Raw genomic sequence first — 21,887 nt, 5'->3', positions numbered from 1 at the left:
GTTTCCCAATGAGTCCAGTTTCCCAATGACCCAGTTTCCCAATGTTCCTCAGTTTCCCAATGTTCTTCAGTTTCCCAATGTTCCTCAGTTTCCCAATGTTCTTCAGTTTCCCAATGATCCTCAGTTTCCCAATGATCCAGTTTCCCAATGTTCCTCAGTTTCCCAATGTTCCTCAGTTTCCCAATGTTATTCAGTTTCCCAATGTTATTCAGTTTCCCAATGTTCCTCAGTTTACCAATGTTCCTCAGTTTACCAATGTTCCTCAGTTTCCCAATGTTCCTCAGTTTACCAATGTTCCTCAGTTTACCAATGTTCCTCAGTGTCCCAATGTGTTTACCAATGTTCATCAGTTTACCAATGTTCCTCAGTTTACCAATGTTCCTCAGTTTACCAATGTTCCTCAGTTTCAGCATTTATTTTTTGTTTGTGGGATTGAAATGTAATGCGCACTGATTATTGTCATTCTCCTATCTGCTCTGTAGGTCCACTGTGGAGGGCTGAATTAAGGTAGATAAGACTGTGAGAGCACATCCATTTATATTCTTGCTGCTCAGGCAAAAACCACTCAATTAAAATATAGCATTGATGTGAGGATTATGCTATGAGTGGAGTGAGTATTCTCATCAGCACTACTACCACTGCAATGAAAAGCAAGCAATAGCTAGGAAATGTGTGCAGTGGGAAGGCATGGGCTATCTGGGGTATCTGGGCTATCTGGGCTATCTGGGACATCTGGGCTATATAGGGTAACTGGGCTATCTGGGACATCTGGGCTATATAGGGTAACTGAGCTATCTGGGACATCTGGGCTATATAGGGTAACTGGGCTATCTGGGGTATCTGGGCTATATAGGGTAACTGGGCTATCTGGGGTATCTGGGCTATATAGGGTAACTGGGCTATCTGGGACACCTGGGCTATATAGGGTATCTGGGGTATCTGGGCTATCTGGGGTATCTGGGCTATATGGGGTATATGGGCTATCTGGGGTATATGGGGTATATAGGGTATATGGGCTATCTGAGGTATCCTGGCTATATGGGGTATATTGGCTATATTGGGTATCTGGGCCAAATAGGGTATATGGGCTATATGGGGTATATGGGCTATATAGGGTATCTGGGCTATATAGGGTATCTGGGCTATATAGGGTAACTGGGCTATGTGTGGTATATGGGGTATATAGGGTATATGGGCTATATGGGGTATATGGGCTATATAGGGTATCTGGGCTATATAGGGTAACTGGGCTATGTGTGGTATAAGATTTAGATGCACTATTGTAAAGTGGCTGTTCCACTGGATGTCATAAGGTGAATGCTCCAATTTGTAAGTCGCTCTGGATAAGAGCGTCTGCTAAATGACTTAAATGTAATGTAAATGTAAATGTTAGGTTGGGGTCTTCCTCGTTACTCATACGTCTCTGTTTAATATAGTGGGGTTAGGTTGGGGTATGAGTAACGGGGAAGACGTCTCTGTTTAATATAGTGGGGGTAGGTTGGGGTCTTCCCCGTTACTCATACGTCTCTGTTTAATATAGTGGGGGTAGGTTGGGGTCTTCCTCGTTACTCATACGTCTCTGTTTAATATAGTGGGGTTAGGTTGGGTAATTTGTAAGTCGCTCTGGATAAGAGCGTCTGCTAAATGACTTAAATGTAAATGTAAATGTATATGGGGTATATGGGGTAACTGGGCTATCTGGGGTATCTGGGCTATATGGGGTATATGGGCTATATAGGGTATATGGGCTTTCTGGGGTAACTGGGCTATATGTGGTATATGGGGTATATGGGCTATATGGGCTATATTTGGCTATATGGGGTATATGCTATATAGGCTATATGGGCTATATGGGGTATATGGGCTATATGGGGTATATGGGGAATCTGGGCTAAATGGGGTATATGAGCTAAATGGGGTAGCTGGGCTAAATGGGGTATATGAGCTAAATGGGGTAGCTGGGGTATATGGGCTATATGGAGTATATGGCGTATATGGGCTATATGGCGTATATGGGCTATATGGGGCGTCTTGGCTATATGGGATACCTGGGCAGTCTGGGCTATATGGGGTACCTGCGCTATATGGGGTACCTGGGCTATATGGCGTATCTGGGCTATATGGGGTACCTGGTATCTGGCCTATTCTGGGATTCATGGGCTATATGGGGTACCTGCGCTATATGGGGTACCTGGGCTATATGGGGTATCTGGGCTATATGGGGTACCTGGGCTATATGGCGTATCTGGGCTATATGGGGTACCTGGTATCTGGCCTATTCTGGGATTCATGGGCTATATGGGGTACCTGCGCTATATGGGGTACCTGGGCTATATGGGGTATCTGGGCTATATGGGGTACCTGGGCTATATGGGGTATCTGGGCTATATGGGGTACCTGTTATCTGCAGAACACTGACTGAAGACTGCAGTTTAGACCATGTTAGACCGTGTATTTTTCCAGCCACATCACTGTTTATTGTTTACCAAAACAGTGACGCGCTTTGTTGTTGTTTGAACTGCAGTTTGTCCCTTTAATGGAACGCGTTTTGTATTATGGATTTGAAACTGTAAATGTCTGACAATTAAAGAGACATGTCTAAATGTACACACTCTTACATATGTAGACATGTTAGAACATAATTACATCCTGTAGATACTGAGATTGCCCATGAGATTGCAGTGATGACTCACTTTCCACTAAATTGACTCACGTTCGAAGCACCCCACTGTAAATGGTTCAGAAGCAAAATGGAAACTCGTCAAACATAATCAAATCATTAGGAATTGGAATTAAAATGCAACGAGAAGTCGGAGTGCCGAACCCACAGAGTCTTGTAATTGGGGTAGTAGTAACTAATTTGAAGTGGATTTTGATTGCGCTAATTATGTAATCGTCTCCCCTCCCTCATTTCCATGTGGTCTTTCAAGACGTTTGCAGGAGAATAGGGGTGTGCACTCGTTGCTTTGTTCATCTTTTAACAAGGGCGTGATCAAAATCATTTACAACACATTATTAAGTGCATTAATTCATATTTCAACAATTAAGTCAGGCCCCTGGTGTACTCTAATCATTAAACTTGTAATTTTGTATTTATTCATTATTTGATAGCTGGAGCTCTGATATGAAAATGGGCTCGCTCATTTGTGGTAGCCCTGACTCGTGTCAGAAAAGTGTTATCCTGGTAATGGAGGTAATTTCAGGACACATTAAAAGCTGTCATCACTTAGTGAAAATGCACAAGCTGACTGATGGCTTCATTGGGTAAATGTTGTCTTTCGTACAGTCTTCTGTTGAACACAACAATCATCCATCCGTGTGTCATCACTCAACCGTGTGTTTATAAGAGGATGCACTGCACAATATTATGACCTTCTGTCTTCTCAGAACTCAGTCAGCTTTGTACCTCAGAAAGCTATACTGTAGATATGATGTACAGTTTTGGTTGGTAGCAAATATTTATTTAACTCACTTTCTTTGCAATTATAGACATTGGCGGTTCTGACTGTAGCAATGTCCAGTTCATTTTGTCAGTGCCATAGAATACTGTTGTAGTACACATTAGAACAGTACCAAATCACTATTGTGTAAAATATTCAATACTAACACTGTAAATTAATCTTCTCTTTGTAGATAATGTATCCCAGATATCCCATTCATCAGTGAGCATTCGTATCCTGGACGTGAACGATAACCCTCCTGAACTGGCCAGACCTTACGAGGCGTCCATCTGTGAGGACGTTAAGCCGGGTCAGGTAAGGGCAAATTCTAACGTAATGCATTATTACCATGTAACTAATGTGTTACAACATACTTACTACAGCTTAATGCAGGGTTTCCAAAACATGGTCCTGGGGGCCCCACCTGGGTGCACGTTTTGGTTTTTGCCCTAGCATGACACAGCTGATTCAAATAACATGCTAATCATCAGGCTTTGAATATTTGAGTCAGTGGTGTAGTGCTAGGGCAAACAACAACATGTGCACCGTGGGGGGTGGACGAGTTTGGGATATCCTGTCTTAATGGACTACAAAATGCTTGCTGTGTGAATGCTGTGTGTGAATAAAGTTGTTAGTATTTCCTGTCATAAGAATAATCGTTATTTTTAGTAGATGAACAAATATATTACCGTGACTCAACCACAACTCTGAGTACAACAGCAAGAGGGGATGAATTAAACAAATCCCATTGAGGAACTGACTTCATTGAAAATATTTTGTATTCATTTGGGATTTGTAAGGTGTACATCCAGAAATGCAATGTAATTTAACATCACGGCCTAGGACTTCAATATCACAGTTGTGAAACAGCCCATTGTTGCATTGCATCTCCTCATTTCAACTACCTCTGCTGCTTTAAATCTGAAATGTTGTTTTCAAAACTGTGTGCAAAACGTAAATCCTTGGGGCCTTGCTATATACTAGTAGACCGTTGGATGCTTGCCACCTAAGAGTGGTCGGCAATAAGTTTGTGTTGGTTGTAGGGCACAGCCAATCATTTCCCCTCTTTGTCAGAATTGTTTCATTATCGCCTAGTTTCTCGTTTGGACCTTTTTCAATTGGACAGCATGATCTATTTGACACTTTGTTCCAAAGGCAATTTATAAATGCTGTTTTGGGCACAGGAAGCAGCTTGCCAAACTATTCTCATGCCAATACTTGCGTTATCAGTTATAAAAGGAAGATGTATTTGTGTTTTCTTGACTGAAGAGGTAACAAAGAGCTGAATGTTTCGAAAACAAAAAGCATTGTATGCTAAACACCAATCAAATCTTTGAGCATGTTGAGGAGGCTAAACTGCTTGGAGTAACCCTGGATTGTAAACTGTCATGGTCAAAACCCATTTATTCAAGAGTAGCTAAAATGGGGAGATGTCTACCCATAATAAAGTGCTGCTCTGCCTTCTTAACAATCAACAAGAAAGGTCCTACAGGCCCTAGTTTTGTCACACCTGGACTATTGTCCAGTTGTGTGGTCAGGTGCCACAAAAAATGTACACGGAGAGCTGACATTAATATGTCAGTCTGTCCTGGCTCAAAGTAGAGGAGAGATTGACTTCATCACTACTTGTATTTGTGAGAATTATTGACACATTGAATCCCCCGAGGTGTCTGTTTAAACTGCAAGCACACAGCGCAGACACCCATGCATACCCTGCAAGGCATGCCACCAGATGTCTCGTCACAGTACCCAAGTCCAGAACAGACTTTGGCAGGTGCATAGTAATACAGAGAGCCATGACTACATGGAACTCTATTCCACATCAAGTTACTCATGCAAACAGTAAAATCACACCGTGTGGAACGACTACACATGATTACATACACACTATTCACACACGTACTAATGGATTTTGTGTTGTCGATATATGGTGCTATAGTAGATTAGTGGCCTGTGGGCACCTACTTATTGTGTTGTGAAATCTGAGGGGAAATGTAATGTAATGTTTTTAATTGTACAGTGCATGCAGAAAGTATTCAGAACTCTTGACTTTTTCCACAATTTGTTACGTTACAGACTTATTCTAAAATTGATTAAATATTTTTTTAAATCATAATCAATCTACACACAATACTCCATAATGACAAAGCAAAAACAGCTTTTTAGAAAATTTTGCAAATGTATTAAAATAAAATAAATTCCTTATTTACATAAGCATTCAGACCTTATAAGGTTCCACAGTTGACAGTGCATGTCAGAGCCTAAACCAAGCCATGAGATCAAAGGAAATGACCATACAGCTCCAAGACAGGATTGTGTCGAGGCACAGATCTGGAGGAATGGTACCAGAAAAAATCTCTAGCATTGAAGGTGCCCAAGAACACAGTGGCCACCATCATTCTTAAATGGAAGAAGTTTGGAAACACCAAGACTCTTCCTAGAGCAGACCGCCCGGCCAAACTGAGCAATCGGGGGAGAAGGACCTTGGCCAGTGAGGTGACCAAGAACCTGATGATCACTCTGACAGAGCTCCAGAGAACCTCTGTGGAGATGGGAGAACCTTCCAGAAGGACAACCATCTCTGCAGCTCTCCACCTATCAGGCCTTTATGGTAGTGTGGCCAGATGGAAGCCACTCCTCAGTAAAAGGCACATGACAGCCCGCGTGGAGTTTGCCAAAAGGCACCTAAAGGACTCTGAGATCATAAGAAACAAGATTCTTTGGTCTGATGAAACTGAGATTGAAATCTTTGGCCTGAATGCCAAGTGTCAGGTCTGGAGAAAATCTAGCACCATCCCTACGGTGAAGCATGGTGGCGGCAGCATCATGCTGTGGGGATGTTTTTCAGCGGCAGGGACTGGGAGACTAGTCAGGATCGAGGAAAATATGAATGGAGCAATGTACAGATCCTTGATGAAAACCTGCTCCAGAGCACTCAGGACCTCAGGCTGGGGCGAAGGTTCTCCTTCCAACAGGACAACAATCCTAAGCACACAGCCAAGACAATTCAGGAGTGGCTTCGGGACAAGTCTCTGAATGTCCTTGAGTGGCCCAGCCAGAGCCCGGACTTGAACCCAATCAAACATCTCTGGAGAGACCTGAAAATAGCTGTGCAGTGACGCTCCCCATCCAACCTGACAGCGCTTGGAAGAGACTCCCCAAATACAGCTGTGCCAAGCTTATAGCGTCACACCCAAGAAAACTCAAAGCTGTAATCGCTGCCAAAGGTGCTCCAACAAAGTACTGAGTAAAAGGTTTGAATATTTATGTAAATGTCATAGTTCAGATTTTTTAATATACATTTGCAAACGTTTTTTTATTTTTTATAATGTTTTTGGTTCGTCATTATGGGGATTTGTGTGTAGATTGAGGAGGAAAAACAACCATTTAATAAATTTTAGAATAAGGCTGTGACATACCAAAATGTGAAATAGTCAGAATGCACTGTATATAATTGCCTTCATTTTGCTGGACCCGAGGAAGCATCCATAATACATAGAAAGACAAAGGTGGGATTGAATCAGTTGGGTGAATATGTCAATTTAGATCAATATTATGCCATTTAGCAGACAATTTTATGCAAAGCGACTTACAGTGAGTGCATACATTTTCATAATTGCAGCCCAAGTATAAAATAGATGTACTGTATCACTTTTCAATATAATGTACAAAAAATATGATTTGAGTTACCCATTTTGGAGGATGGATTAGAGGAGTATGTTATTTTGATTTGTTAACATCATGCGGTTTGATATCCTTCATCTGTTCCATTTAGCTATTTTTTTACCAGCTGTGTTGATATTTACTACATAATATTCAACAGCCGATTTAGTGGAGAGATTACACAATATCATTGAAGTTGGCCAGAAATGAATGCATAATTTAAAGGCCATGATCTTAGAACAGTTGGTGGCAGATTGAAGAGAATAGACAGAATATACACGTGTGAATATAGCGATAATCCATCTATCCGTAGCCCTGATTCTCAACTACCATTAAAAATGGACAGGGTCATTAAGGTATTTTATTTTCCATTCAGTCAACAGGCCCCGGGGCTCAGCTGGAGCCAATTACGCTGAGCGGAGCAAAGGAATAATTAAAAGACTGGGGATGTGTCCAAAATGTCACCCTCCTCCCTATATTGTCCACTACTTCTGACCAGGGCCTATGGGACCTAGTGAAAGGTAGTACACTATATAGGGTGCCATTTGGGATGCATCCATGTCTTTAAAGCGGGGCCTCCTTGCTGGAAGCTACATGTGTAATGAGGCCTAGGCCTCCCCTCCTCTTGATCTGCAGACTTTTTTTAAATGCTCATCGCCCTCTGTGTTCGCCACGTTTCGCAAGAACATTGTGTGGTCTGATCTCTCTCCATCTCGCTCCTTCCTCACTCCCTCCTCCATCTGCGAGCCAACATTAACCTTCAACACATAATCACAGGGACGACCGCTAGTCTTGTGGTTGAGATTCCCACCCCCGACAGTGAGGAGGTTCTTTCACAGGTCCATTTAGATTGCACATTGACATTTGGAAATCTTTTTCAATCGACGTAGATATTTAATTTTTCATGTAAGCAATAGAAATAAAATGGATTTCTATTTGTGTTGGATGCACATTTTAAGCAATAAGGCCAGAGGGAGTGTGGTATATGGCAAATAGCTGTGGTATAAGGGCTGAGTGCTAGGACACAGCCCTTTGCCATGATATATTGGCCATATATCACAAACCCCTGAGTTGGCTTTGACCTCTGGGAGATTAAACGAAAATGTTGTTATCTTTAGGTCAGAGGGTTTCTCGTGTTCATTCTCTGCCTTGGCATAACTACAGATTTGCTGCAATCTATGTTGTTTTCCAGGAATGTAGGTTTTTCTCTGTGTTTTTACCCCTATTTTGCTGCACCCTAAAATTTGACAATTCGTGTGACCAGTTCTTAGATGTTAAGTTTCTCTCATTCTTAGTCCTGGTGTACTTTGTACTTTTGAATGGAGTTTATTCATTGATTGGTAATTGAGTCCACTCCTGAAAGGGAGAATGAATCAATACATCAATACATCAACCCATTCATGAATTACCAGAATGACAAACTGTATGTACCATATTGTTGTGAAGAAATAGCTTTTTCTAAGAGGAGGTGTTGAGTAAGGAACAAAACTTTGACAATGGTCTCTGACCACCTTTTTGGCAGGCTAAAATCAGCTGTACACCAAATGCTAAAACGTATCTTTCCCAAAGAACCTTACAATCCTGGAGATGTGTCTTTAAAGGGAAATGCATGACCCTCTCATAGTTTCCTGAAATAAGTAGACATCATTGAAACAAGGCCTTACAGTATCTTAATCCACCATAAGGTGCCCTCTCTGCACGGGGTATTTTTTATTTCACATTTATTTAACCAGGTAGGCCAGTTGAGAACAAGTTCTCATTTACAACTGTGACCTGGCCAAGATAAAGCAAAGAAGTGCGACAAAAACAACAACACACAGTTACACATGGAATTAACAAACATGCAGTCAATAATACAGTAGAAAAGTCTATATACAGTGTGTGCAAATGTAGTAAGATTAGGGAGGTAAGGCAATAAATAGGCCAATAGTGGTGAAATAATTACAATTTTGCAATTAAACACTGGAGTGATAGATGTGCAGAAGATTAATGTGCAAGTAGAGATACTGGGGTGCAAAGGAGCAAAAAATAAATAACAATATGGGGATGATGTAGTTGGGTGGGCTTTTTACAGATGGGCTGTGTTACGATGGTATTACGTCTGGGTCAAGATATATTTCTAGTGTAAAATGAGCTTGAATTGTGTTACTGTTGCCACAAATGCAATTTATAAGGCGGATAGGTTGGTTGGAGCACAGCCTCCTGCATAATTACCTGTATATTCTTACACCTGGAGTACCAACAAAATACTGTCTATCTGCACTTTGGTCCGCATTCTGTCTGCTCTCCCTTCCCTTTATGTCCTCTAAAAATTGTGTAAGGCCAATGCCAGTATTTATTTCCCCCCAATAGGGGGAAATACCAGGCTGCAATGTTTGCGCTAACGTAGGTTCTTTTCACTTCCAAGCCAGAACCCTGGAGTTTTTAAATAGTTGCTTTTCAACTTTATTTTCCCTTTCTGTTGTAGTCATGCAGGTCAAAAAGAGCATAACACGTCAAAATATGCACTACCCCCCTATATGGAGTCTACACAGTCCAACAAAACAGATGCTTCATTTTCTCGGAACATCCCCTTTAAACCTATCAACACACACACCACCATATTTACACAGGAACTCCAGCATTTGTCAACTCAGTATTGTGGCGCACGCAAATCTCATGAGTAGCTTTTCACTAAGTGTGTGTATGGCGTGCCTATCACCCATGCCTTGTCAGTGCATCAGCTATGTGGCTCACAATTGGTGGCACTGTGGTGAAAATCAGATTAGCCTTTAACTGAGTTGAGTTTGATCCCATTTGAGGAGTTGGCAACACGTCGTATTTGTTTGTGTTTAAAGGCGAGATAAATCAGGCAAAGAAAGTGGCCCGAGACGTACATAAAGGACAATATTTTTTGCACATCATGCTTCAAAACATCTGTAAGTGACGTTGTTGAGCTTCACAATCAATTTTAGATTCTTGCATATGATTTGGACAGGATACGCGAAAAATGCTAATATCGGTCCCATGACTTGAATGCGATTTGTGCCACAAATTCTAAAACGTTAGCATGTGGAAACAGAGCGAGGGAAACTAAACCCAAGCATGTGGAAACAGTGCGAGGGAAACTAAACCCAAGCATGTGGAAACAGTGTGAGGGAAACTAAACCCAAGCATGTGGAAACAGTGCGAGCGAAACTAAACCCAAGCATGTGGAAACAGTGCGAGCGAAACTAAACCCAAGCATGTGGAAACAGTGCGAGCGAAACTAAACCCAAGCATGTGGAAACAGTGTGAGGGAAACTAAACCCAAGCATGTGGAAACAGTGTGAGGGAAACTAAACCCAAGCATGTGGAAACAGTGCGAGCGAAACTAAACCCAAGCATGTGGAAACAGTGCGAGGGAAACTAAACCCAAGCATGTGGAAACAGTGTGAGGGAAACTAAACCCAAGCATTGATTGCTTATCATACGTTTTCCATAGACTGCTTACAGGGTAATGAAACCAATATGTCATTTTGTAATTTAGGTGAACTATCCCGTTAAAGTAACTGTCCAGTGTTCCCAAATTGACATGAAATATGACCTGTAATTAATTACAATATGAGTGAAGTAATTTTCCTTTCAGTTTGTTTATTTATTACGTATGTTAAAAGCATATTTTCTGTGTTGGAATGGTGTGGGTGTATACAGTCATCAAAAATATTAATGTGAGTAGACCCCTGATTGGCCAACTCATTTTTTTCTCTCCCATATATGCTTTGGCCACAAATACAAGTATAGGATGATTCAACAACATCGTTTTTTTTTGTCAGTTAAGAACAAATTCTTATTTTCAATGACGGCCTAGGAACAGTGGGTTAACTACCTTGTTCAGGGGGCAGTACGGCAGATTTTTACATTGTCAGCTCAAGGGTTCGATCTTGCAACCTTTCGGTCACTAGGCTACTAGGCTACCCTGCCATTATGTGGGTATGAGTTAACATAACATTGACTTTTAAAAGTAAGATTTTCACTAGACAGTTACTTTAAATTACAGTGCATTTGTGTATGTTTTTTGAGAATATAGGAACTGAGTTGAAAAATGTATAATTGCTGGAGTACTGTGGATACCAATATCCCTGTGAGCCTCCCAAGCCCATGATGCCCAGGGTTAAGAACATACATTGTAAATTAATAATATTACACTGTGTTGTATGGCTCCCTCTAAACATGTTCCTCTGATCCCTTGGCCAAAATGTGTTTAATCGGTTGTTCAACTACCACCAAGCTACTGCAAAATGCAGTTAAATCACTAGTTGAACTACATGCAGTTCACCACTCCCCAACACTGGAAGGAATATATGAGTGGTACGTACATTAGGCTACATCAAATCGTTGTCTCTTACAATAGTTGTGTTTAGTTCATTAGGATCTCCAGCAGCTGTTCATGCATCAGCTACTCTTCCTGCAGTCCACATAAGGTTTCTTCAGAATGTACATATTTGGGGGCTCGTCCGGGATCACCCAGGATTTCAAACCTCTCCATTTCTCTCATAGACGAGATGTGCTGATTCATTTGGTTATTCAAAATCATTTAAGATCGGAAGAAGGCATCTAAAGTGTTTGTTGCAATTTCTGGTACCATCTTTTGCAACAGGTAATTATTGTGAAGTGACATGTTGAATTATTCAAACCATAGCACGGCCTCCTGAAATCCTTGTGTTCTGGGATTCCTCCACATTTCCACCCCCTCAAAATCTGTCTTCACATTTCTGGATCTACCCCCAAACTACCCCCAAATATACCCCCAAAGCTACCCCCAAAGCTACCCCAAGTCTCAGGCCTCCGTCGATCCTCCTCATCGACCCTGTGGCATTTCACAGACAAGATAACTATAACCCCAAACAGCAAGCAATGCAGGTGTAGAAGCATGGTAGCTAGGAAAAACTCCCTAGAAAGGACAGAACCTAGGAAGAAACCTAGAGAGGAACCAGGCTATGAGGGTGATCCTCTTCTGGCTGTGCCGGGTGGAGATTATATCAGAACATGGCCAAGATGTTCAAATGTTCATAGATGACCAGCAGGGTCAAATAATAATAATCACAGTGGTTGTTGAGGGTGCAACAGGTCAGCACCTCAGGAGTAAATGTCAGTTGGCTTTTCATAGCCGATCATTCAGAGTATCTCTACCGCTCCTGCTGTCTCGTAGTGCCATATAGTGCCGTATAGTGCAGTGTAGTGCCATATAGTGCAGTGTAGTGCCGCGTAGTGCCATAATAGTGCAGTGTAGTTCCATGTTGTGTCATGTAGTGCAGTGTAGTTCCATGTAGTGCCGTGTAGTGCAGTGTAGTGTAGTGACGTATAGTGTAGTGTAGTGCCGTGTAGTGTAGTGACGTATAGTGTAGTGCAGTGTAGTGTAGTGACGTATAGTGTAGTGCAGTGTAGTGCCGTGTAGTGCACTGTAGTGTAGTGCAGTGTAGTGCCTTGTAGTGCAGTGTAGTGGCGTATAGTGTAGTGCCGTGTAGTGCCGTGTAGCGTAGTGCAGTGTAGTGTCGTGTAGTGCCTTGTAGTGCTGTGCAGTGCCACGTAGTGCAGTGTAGTGCTGTGTAGTGTAGTGCAGTGTAGTGCCTTGTAGTGCAGTGTAGAGCAGTGTAGTGCTGTGTAGTGTAGTGCCGTGTAGTGTAGTGTAGTGCTGTGTAGTGTAGTGCAGTGTAGTGATGTGTAGTGCCGTGTAGTGCCGTGTGGTGCCGTGTAGTGCCTTGTAGTGCTGTGTAGTGCTGTGTAGTGCCGTGTAGTGCTATGTAGAGCCATGTAGTGCCGTGTAGTGCCGTGTGTATAGGAGAAGACCAGGTAGAGAAGCACATATTGAGTATTTCCCCAGGTAGAGGAGCCTGTCAACTCAACACAGTACTTCTCATAACTGAGCCAGTGGATTGGCGAGAAAGATCGCCAAGGTTCAGTCCTCCACAGCACTTTCCATAGCCGAGCCAGTGGGTCGACACGACAGATCGCCAGGGCTCAGTCCTCCACAGTACTTCTCATAGCCGAGCCAGTGGGTCGACGCGACAGATCGCCAGGGCTCAGTCCTCCACAGTACTTCTCATAGCCGAGCCAGTGGGTCGACGCGACAGATCGCCAGGGCTCAGTCCTCCACAGTACTTCTCATAGCCGAGCCAGTGGGTCGACGCGACAGATCGCCAGGGCTCAGTCCTCCACAGTACTTCTCATAGCCGAGCCAGTGGGTCGACGCGACAGATCGCCAGGGCTCAGTCCTCCACAGTACTTCTCATAGCCGAGCCAGTGGGTCGACGCGACAGATCGCCAGGGCTCAGTCCTCCACAGTACTTCTCATAGCCGAGCCAGTGGGTCGAGCCAGATCACCAGATCGCCAGTCCTCCACACTACAAGTAAAATGACTAATGTGAGGGCCCTCTGAAACACGCACACACTGGCACATGCTCACGCGTGCATGCTCAAATCCGCAATCACATGCACACACAGGTCTGTGCACAGTCACACACATTCAGAGACAAATATACACACACACACACATTTGCATGCAAACAGACCAGACAGTCAGATTTGCAAGCAAGTCTTTTGTGAGCTGTGTCTGAGATTAAATGAATCATCTTTTTACTCACAGAAAATAACATTAGCAAAAATGTATTGCTGATTAACATGCAAATACAACCTGACAGACAGACAAGCATACAGAGACACTGTCTAGATTCAACAACCCTCAACAATTTGTGTCTCGGAAAAAACTAAAGCAATTGATCTTTGTCTCGCACAAACACTAATGTTTACTTTCTTGACTGTTTTGTTTCATTCCAACTAGGGTTGAATATTTTCCTGATATTTTACAATGTTCCATCCCAAGAATAAATCACTTTTCTCCCGGGTAACCTGGTAACCTGGGGCGGCAGGGTAGAGCGGTTAGTGGTTAGAGCGTTGGACTAGTAACCAGAAGGTTGCAAGTTCAAATCCCCGAGCTGACAAGGTACAAATCTGTCGTTCTGCCCCTGAACAGGCAGTTAACCCACTGTTCCTAGGCCGTCATTGAAAATAAGAATTTGTTCTTAACTGACTTGCCTAGTTAAATAAAAGTAAATAAAATGTATTTCCCACCAAAACCAGAAGTGTCATTCATAAGCTCCTGAGTGGGTCAGTGGTCTAAGACACTGCATCTCAGTGCTAGAGGTGTCACTACAGTCCCTGGTTCGATTCCAGGCTGTATCACAACCAGCCGTGATGGGAGTCCCATAGGCCGGCGCACAATTGGCCCAGCATTGTCTGGGTTTGGCCGGGGTAAGCCATCATTGTAAATAATAATTTGTTCTTAATTGACTTAAATAAAGTTTACATTTAAAATATATAAGTATATATTTTTTTAAAGCATATAAATAGGCTTATGTTTGGATTTGATTAGAGCTTTAATCAAACATTAAAGCCTGATCCTACCTGACCCTGATGAGCCATTCATTAAATACATTTTATGAGCCTTACATTAAAGACATTTAATGAGCCCAAGCCCAAAAAAGCCTAACTTATTGTACCGTTATCCAGTACATACTGTACAGTATATAATATAGGATGCACATTACACTCGACAGAAAAACATAAAAGCCCATAAGTATAGCTAGCTATATGCTCTCTTGGGTAAATAAATTAAACTAGCTCCAGTAGGCTAATATTTTTTGAGTGTGAACTGTATTACTGTACTGTACTGTATTATACTGTATTATATGGACTGGAACTACCACGATAAAGAATGGAGAGAATGTTCTCTTGCAGTACATATGGACAACAACATTTTGAAATAGAATAGGGCCTATTTATATAAATAGTAGGCTGACACATACAGATAATTCGGTAAGTATTCAGACCCCTTGACTTTTTCCACATTTTGTTACTTTACACCCTTATTCTAAAATGTATTAAATAAATAAAACATCCTCATCAATCTACACACAATACCCCATAATGCCAAAGTAAAACCAGGTTTATTTTTTTTTTGCAAATGTATTACAAATAAAACACAGAAATACCTTATTTACACAAGTATTCAGACCCTTTGCTATGAGACTTGAAATTGAGCTCAGGTGCATTCTGTTTCCATTGATCATCCTTGAGGTTTCTACAACTTGATTGGAGTCCACCTGTGTTAAATTAAATTGATTGGACATGATTTGGAAAGGCACATACCTGTCTATATAAGGTTCCATAGTAGACCGTGCATGTCAGAGCAAAAACCAAGGCATGAGGTCCAGGGAATTGTCCGTAGAGCTCAGAAACAGGACTGTGTCAAGGCACAAATCTGGGAAAGGGTACAAAAACATTTCTGTAGCATTGAAGGTCCCCAAGATCACAGTGGCCTCCATCATTCTTAAATGGAAGAAGTTTGGAACCACTGAGACTCTTCCTTGAGCTGGCCGCCCAGCCAAACTGAGCAATTGGGGGAGAAGGCTCTTGGTCAGGGAGGTGACCAAGAACCTGATGGTCAGGCTGACAGAGCTCCAGAGTTCCTCTGTAGAGATGGGGGAACCTTCCAGAAGTACAACCATCTCTGCAGCACTCCACTAATAAAGCCATTATGGTAGAGTGGCCAGACGGAAGCCACTCCTCAGTAAAAGGCACATGACAGCCCGCTTGGAGTTTGCCAAAAGGCACCTAAAGGACTCTCAGACCATGAGAAACAAGATTCTCTGGTCTGAGGAAACCAAGATTGATCTCTTTGGCCTGAATCCCAAGCATCACGTCTGGAGGGAAACCTGTTACCATCCCTACGTTGAAGCACGGTGGTGGCAGCATCGTGCTGTGGGGATATTTTTCAGCGGCAGGGACTGGGTTGCCACACGGTCGCCAGGTGTACAGTGTTTCCTCCGACACATTGGTGCAGCTGGCTTCCGAGTTAAGTGGGCATTGTGTCAAGAAGTGGTGCGGTCATGTTTTGGAGGATGCATGGCTCTCGACCTTCGCCTCTCCTGAGTCTGTACAGGACTTGCAGAGATGGGACAAGACTGTAACAATTGGATTACATGATATTGGGGAGAAAAAGGAGTAAAAAAAATATAAAGGCAAATATACCAAGCAAATGGGCAGTAACTGGCCATTTGGTCAAAAATTAGTTAATGTCATTTTTGTTTCAAAAAATATATGCTTAATCATGTAAACAAGTATCCTACCTCTATTGTATTGTGTTTTGGAGAAAATGGGGGTCATGTTAAAAGTAACTGCATAGAGTTACTGTTAAACCAAGCTAAATAAAAGGCATTTTTTCCTCAGTTCCACACTATGAGCAGTTACTGCCTTTTTACTTGGCAGGGCAGTATTCTAGTCTAGCTTTTCCTGCATGGGACTCCAAGAGGTAAGGAGCGTCTTTTAAGGAGAGAGGCCAGCGGAGCACAGGTGTGTGCGTTTTGCACAAGAGACAGAGACTATAAATTAGAAGCTTATTATGCATAAGCCATCATTACTTAACTAAATATAAAGCTAATACTGCAATGAAGGTATCACTTGAGAGGTAGGCTAGAACATCTATATATAGGACTATATATCAATCTAGAACAGGATTATCTATTTTGGATGCAATTTGAATGGAGTTGGTGTAGAGAGAGAGAGACTGCGAGAATGAGAGAGAGAGAGAGTCGTCACGCTTTCACTGATTTAAAGCATCAATATTCGAGCGATAGGCTTTTTTAAAACTCTGCAGCTGGAATAAAAACAAATAATAATCATTACAATAAAAAAATAAGGCGACCCCCGAAAGCCAGATGGAGACGGGTAAATTAGATGCACATTCGCTCTTTATATTGCTGTAGCTAGGCTATGCTGACAGGCCTACCTGTCAGAAGAAGAAAAAAGTTCCCATTATGAGATGATAGGTCTACATGCATTGTGAACTGCGCTCCATACTGAGATGGGCTGTCTGTCCTCACCCTGAGCGTTGATGATTCATCATGCAGAGGCCATAGAGAAGATAGATTTAGACATCACATATACAGTAATGTAACAGTTCCATTTCACGCCATGCTGTTCACATTTATGATCATTTACCGCTTTCTCGCTGTTACTTATCCCGGGAAAATTGAGTGGTTTTGTACCGTAAACCCGGGTAAATCTCAGTAACCTGGGTTCCCGCCATTCAATCCTAATTCTAACCTCCCCCTAATGATTACGAACCTCCTTTGTGGCGATTTAAAGATTAATTTATCTTACCTTGATTAATGTTACCCTCTTGAAGTTTTGGGAAAGCAGACACCCTCTCCGGACCTTTACCCTGGTTGGCCCAGGAGAAGATGGCCTAGTAAATCTACCTTTCTTTCTTTCCAAGGCTGCCTGAGATTTAAGGGGTCAGACAGGGGACTGTTAGATAGAAATCTAATTAGGTGATTGTGCTTGAGGGAGCTTCTCGCTCTGCTCAATAAACTCCCACACACTCTTGCTCTCTTCTCTCTCTTTTTCTGCCCTCCCCCTCTCTCTCGCTCTCTTTCTCGCTCTCTCTCGCCTCAGAGAGTTCCCTACTGTGGGAGCATTGTCATGGAATCCACATTCTGGTGATTGTTTTTTGCCCTTGATGCCCGTTATTATGACTAGCAATGCTAAGGCAGTCCTCTCTCATCCAACTAGAGGCTCTTGTTTACACTTTGTCATTTAATTCCTTTATAACAGATTAAACAAAAGCGGGCCGAGTTCAAAGAGTCAAGCCGAGAAACAATTTGGCCTCCGTTGCTTTTCGTAAAGTTGATGATTATTTTTTCTAAATCTATCATTTGAACAAAATGTAATGGGATAGGGTTGGTATTTATATGGAGTGTTGTGCAGAGATAGGGTTGGTATTTATATGGAGTGTTGTGCAGAGATAGGGTTGGTATTTATATGGAGTGTTGTGCAGAGATAGGGTTGGTATTTATATGAAGTGTTGTGCAGAGATAGGGTTGGTATTTATATGGAGTGTTGTGCAGAGATAGGGTTGGTATTTATATGGAGTGTTGTGCAGAGATAGGGTTGGTATTTATATGGAGTGTTGTGCAGAGATAGGGTTGGTATTTATATGGAGTGTTGTGCAGAGATAGGGTTGGTATTTATATGGAGTGTTGTATAGGGATAGGGTTGGTATTTATATGGAGTGTTGTGCAGAGATAGGGTTGGTATTTATATGGAGTGTTGTGCAGAGATAGGGTTGGTATTTATATAGTGTTGTGCAGAGATAGGGTTGGTATTTATATGAAGTGTTGTGCAGAGATAGGGTTGGTATTTATATGGAGTGTTGTGCAGAGATAGGGTTGGTATTTATATGGAGTGTTGTGCAGAGATAGGGTTGGTATTTATATGGAGTGTTGTGCAGAGATAGGGTTGGTATTTATATGGAGTGTTGTGCAGAGATAGGGTTGGTATTTATATGGAGTGTTGTATAGGGATAGGGTTGGTATTTATATGGAGTGTTGTGCAGAGATAGGGTTGGTATTTATATGGAGTGTTGTGCAGAGATAGGGTTGGTATTTATATAGTGTTGTGCAGAGATAGGGTTGGTATTTATATGAAGTGTTGTGCAGAGATAGGGTTGGTATTTATATAGTGTTGTGCAGAGATAGGGTTGGAATTTATATGGAGTGTTGTGCAGAGATAGGGTTGGAATTTATATGGAGTGTTGTGCAGAGATAGGGTTGGTATTTATATGGAGTGTTGTGCAGAGATAGGGTTGGTATTTATATGGAGTGTTGTGCAGAGATAGGGTTGGTATTTATATGAAGTGTTGTGCAGAGATAGGGTTGGTATTTATATGGAGTGTTGTGCAGAGATAGGGTTGGTATTTGCGCTGTAGGTGGTAAGCTTCAGTGTGCTTTCTGGCTTGTTGTTTATGTGAGTGGAGAAGACATTATGGAAAACGTCTGCATCTTAAACAGAACTTAACATAGTTGTCTCCTTTGAAGGAAAGATGACAGTGAGAGTTTGTCCACAGTCCCTACACAATTTTCCACAGCTCCAAACAAATTCAAAGTATTACAAAAATGTTTTATATTCATACTGTATTGGGTAAAAACAATATATATATATATATATATATAATATCAAAGTTGCTATATACCTTTGCATAACAACTTCCCAAATGAAAACCTGCCAGTTGAGGAGTTATTGTAGATGTTCTCCATAAATACTCTATAGACCTACTCACTAGTGTAACACGTTCCCTTCTGACCACAAAACTCAAACAAAATAATGAATGGCTCAGTGCAGAGCTTAGGGTCAGTTCCATATGTCCATCACTTCAAAGACATGGAATTGTACCTTACACTATGGCTTTTTATGTCCATATGTTTAATCTTAGAGAGAGCGCGAGAGCAGTGGAGGAAAAAGTATCCAATTGTCATACTTGAGTAAAAGTAAAGATATCTTAATAGAAAATAACTCAAGTAAAAGTAAAGATATCTTAATAGAAAATAACTCAAGTAAAAGTATAGATATCTTAATAGAAAATAACTCAAGTAAAAGTAAAGATATCTTAATAGAAAATAACTCAAGTAAAAGTAAAGATATCTTAATAGAAAATAACTCAAGTAAAAGTAAAGATATCTTAATAATAGAAAATAACTCAAGTAAAAGTAAAGATATCTTAATAGAAAATAACTCAAGTAAAAGTATAGATATCTTAATAGAAAATAACTCAAGTAAAAGTATAGATATCTTAATAGAAAATAACTCAAGTAAAAGTAAAAGTCACCCAGTAAAATACTACCGTACTAGAGTAAAAGTCTAAAATTATTTGGTTTTAAACATACTTTACTATCAAAAGTAAATGTAATTGCAAAAAAATACTTAAGTATTTAAAGTAAATGTAAAAGTATAAATCATTTCTTATATTAAGCAAACCAGATGGCACCATTTTCTAGTTTTTATTTACTTCCAGATAGCAAGGGGCATTACTTAGACTTGATTTACAAATGAAGCATTTGTGTTTAGTTTTTCTGCCAGATCAGAGGCAGTAGGGATGACCACAGGTGTTGTCTTGATAAGTGTGTGAATTTGACTATTTTCCTGTCCTGCTAAGCCTTCAAAAATGAGTACTTTTGCGTGCCAGGGAAAATGTATGGAGTGAAAAGTACATTTTTGTCTTTTAGGAATGTAGTGAAGTAAAAGGTGTCAACAGTATAAATAGTAAAGTAAAGTACAGATACAAAAAATATGTGACTTAATTAGTACTTTAAAGTATTTTTACTTAAGTACCTTACACCACTGAGCAAGACAGAATGCCCAACTGACGTCTCAAATTGTCTAAAACACGCAACCAACGTAAAGAGAGGAGACAACATGTATTACAGTAAAACAGCTTATAAATCCTTGATTTTTTTCCCCCACAAGATCTATCTTCTAGAGAATGTTACCAAGCCCAGACAAGGGAATCATGTTCTCCAGGACTTAAAGCCACACTTTACGACTCTCCAAATCTTCAGCCTTGAAAAGTGTCACGGTTAGAACTGGGGTTATTTGTTATGTGAAGTCCGTTCGGAGCTCAAACCGTAACTAAGAAAAATGTGTCCGTGTGAGCAGTACGTGTGTAAGAGAGAGTCGAGAGATGCATGCTTGTGTGAGTGGATGCCCGCTCTCTCTCTCTCTCTCTCTCTCTCTCTCTCTCTCTCTCTCTCTCTCTCTCTCTCTGTGTCTCTCTGTGACTGGATGCCCCTGCTCTCTCTCTCTGTCTGTGTCTCTCTGTGACTGGATGCCCCTGCTCTCTCTCTCTCTCTCTCTCTCTCTCTCTCTCTCTCTCTCTGTGTCTCTCTGTGACTGGATGCCCCTACTCTCTCTCTCTCTCTCTCTGTGTCTCTCTGTGACTGGATGCCCCTGCTCTCTCTCTCTCTCTCTCTCTCTCTCTCTCTCTCTCTCTCTGTCTGTGACTGGATGCCCCTACTCTCTCTCTCTCTCTGTGTGTCTCTCTGTGACTGGATGCCCCTGCTCTCTCTCTCTCTCTCTCTCTCTCTCTCTCTCTCTCTCTCTCTCTGTCTCTCTGTGACTGGATGCCCCTGCTCTCTCTCTCTCTCTGTCTCTCTGTGACTGGATGCCCCTGCTCTCTCTCTCTCTCTCTCTTTCTCTGTCTGTGACTGGATGCCCCTGCTCTCTCTCTCTCTGTCTCTCTCTCTCTCTCTCTGTGACTGGATGCCCCTGCTCTCTCTCTCTCTTTCTCTCTCTCACTCTCTCTGTGACTGGATGCCCCTGCTCTCAATTCAATTCAATTCAAGGGCTTTATTGGCATGGGAAACATGTGTTAACATTGCCAAAGCAAGTGAGGTAGATAATATATAAAGTGAATATATAAAGTGAAATAAACAATAAAAATTAACAGTAAGCATCACACATACAGAAGTTTCAAAACAATAAAGAGATTACAAATGTCATATTATATATATATACAGTGTTTTAACAAGGACACAAGATAAAATAAACAAGCATATATATGGGTTGTATTTACAATGGTGTGTGTTCTTCACTGGTTGCCCTTTTCTCGTGGCAACAGGTCACAAATCTTGCTGCTGTGATGGCACCCTGTGGTATTTCACCCAGTAGATATGGGAGTTTTTAGCCTGTCTTCTCTTGAGAGCCATGTCTGCCTACGGCGGCCTTTCTCAATAGCAAGGCTATGCTCACTGAGTCTGTACATAGTCAAAGCTTTCCTTAATTTTGGGTCAGTCACAGTGGTCAGGTATTCTGCCGCTGTGTACTCTCTGCTTAAGGCCAAATAGCATTCTAGTTTGTTCAGTTTTTTTGTTAATTCTTTCCAATGTGTAGAGTAATTATCTTTTTGTTTTCTCATGATTTGGTTGGTTCTAA

General features: G+C 41.5%; 1 protein-coding gene across 1 annotated transcript in view; it reads left to right on the top strand.

Annotated features, from left to right (window-relative positions):
- LOC115117330 (cadherin-22-like) overlaps positions 1–21,887 on the top strand; it is a 173,301-nt gene that overhangs the window by 103,412 nt on the left and 48,002 nt on the right. The window contains exon 8 of the mRNA XM_065021930.1: positions 3,634–3,755. Coding sequence (XP_064878002.1) covers positions 3,634–3,755 — 122 coding nt within the window. The remainder of the gene's footprint in view (positions 1–3,633; positions 3,756–21,887) is intronic.

This window comes from Oncorhynchus nerka, linkage group LG2 (genome assembly GCF_034236695.1).
Source record: "Oncorhynchus nerka isolate Pitt River linkage group LG2, Oner_Uvic_2.0, whole genome shotgun sequence".
Classification (NCBI taxonomy): domain Eukaryota; kingdom Metazoa; phylum Chordata; class Actinopteri; order Salmoniformes; family Salmonidae; genus Oncorhynchus; species Oncorhynchus nerka.
Note: the sequence above shows the minus strand (reverse complement) of the source record. Positions and strands in the feature narration are given on the sequence as shown.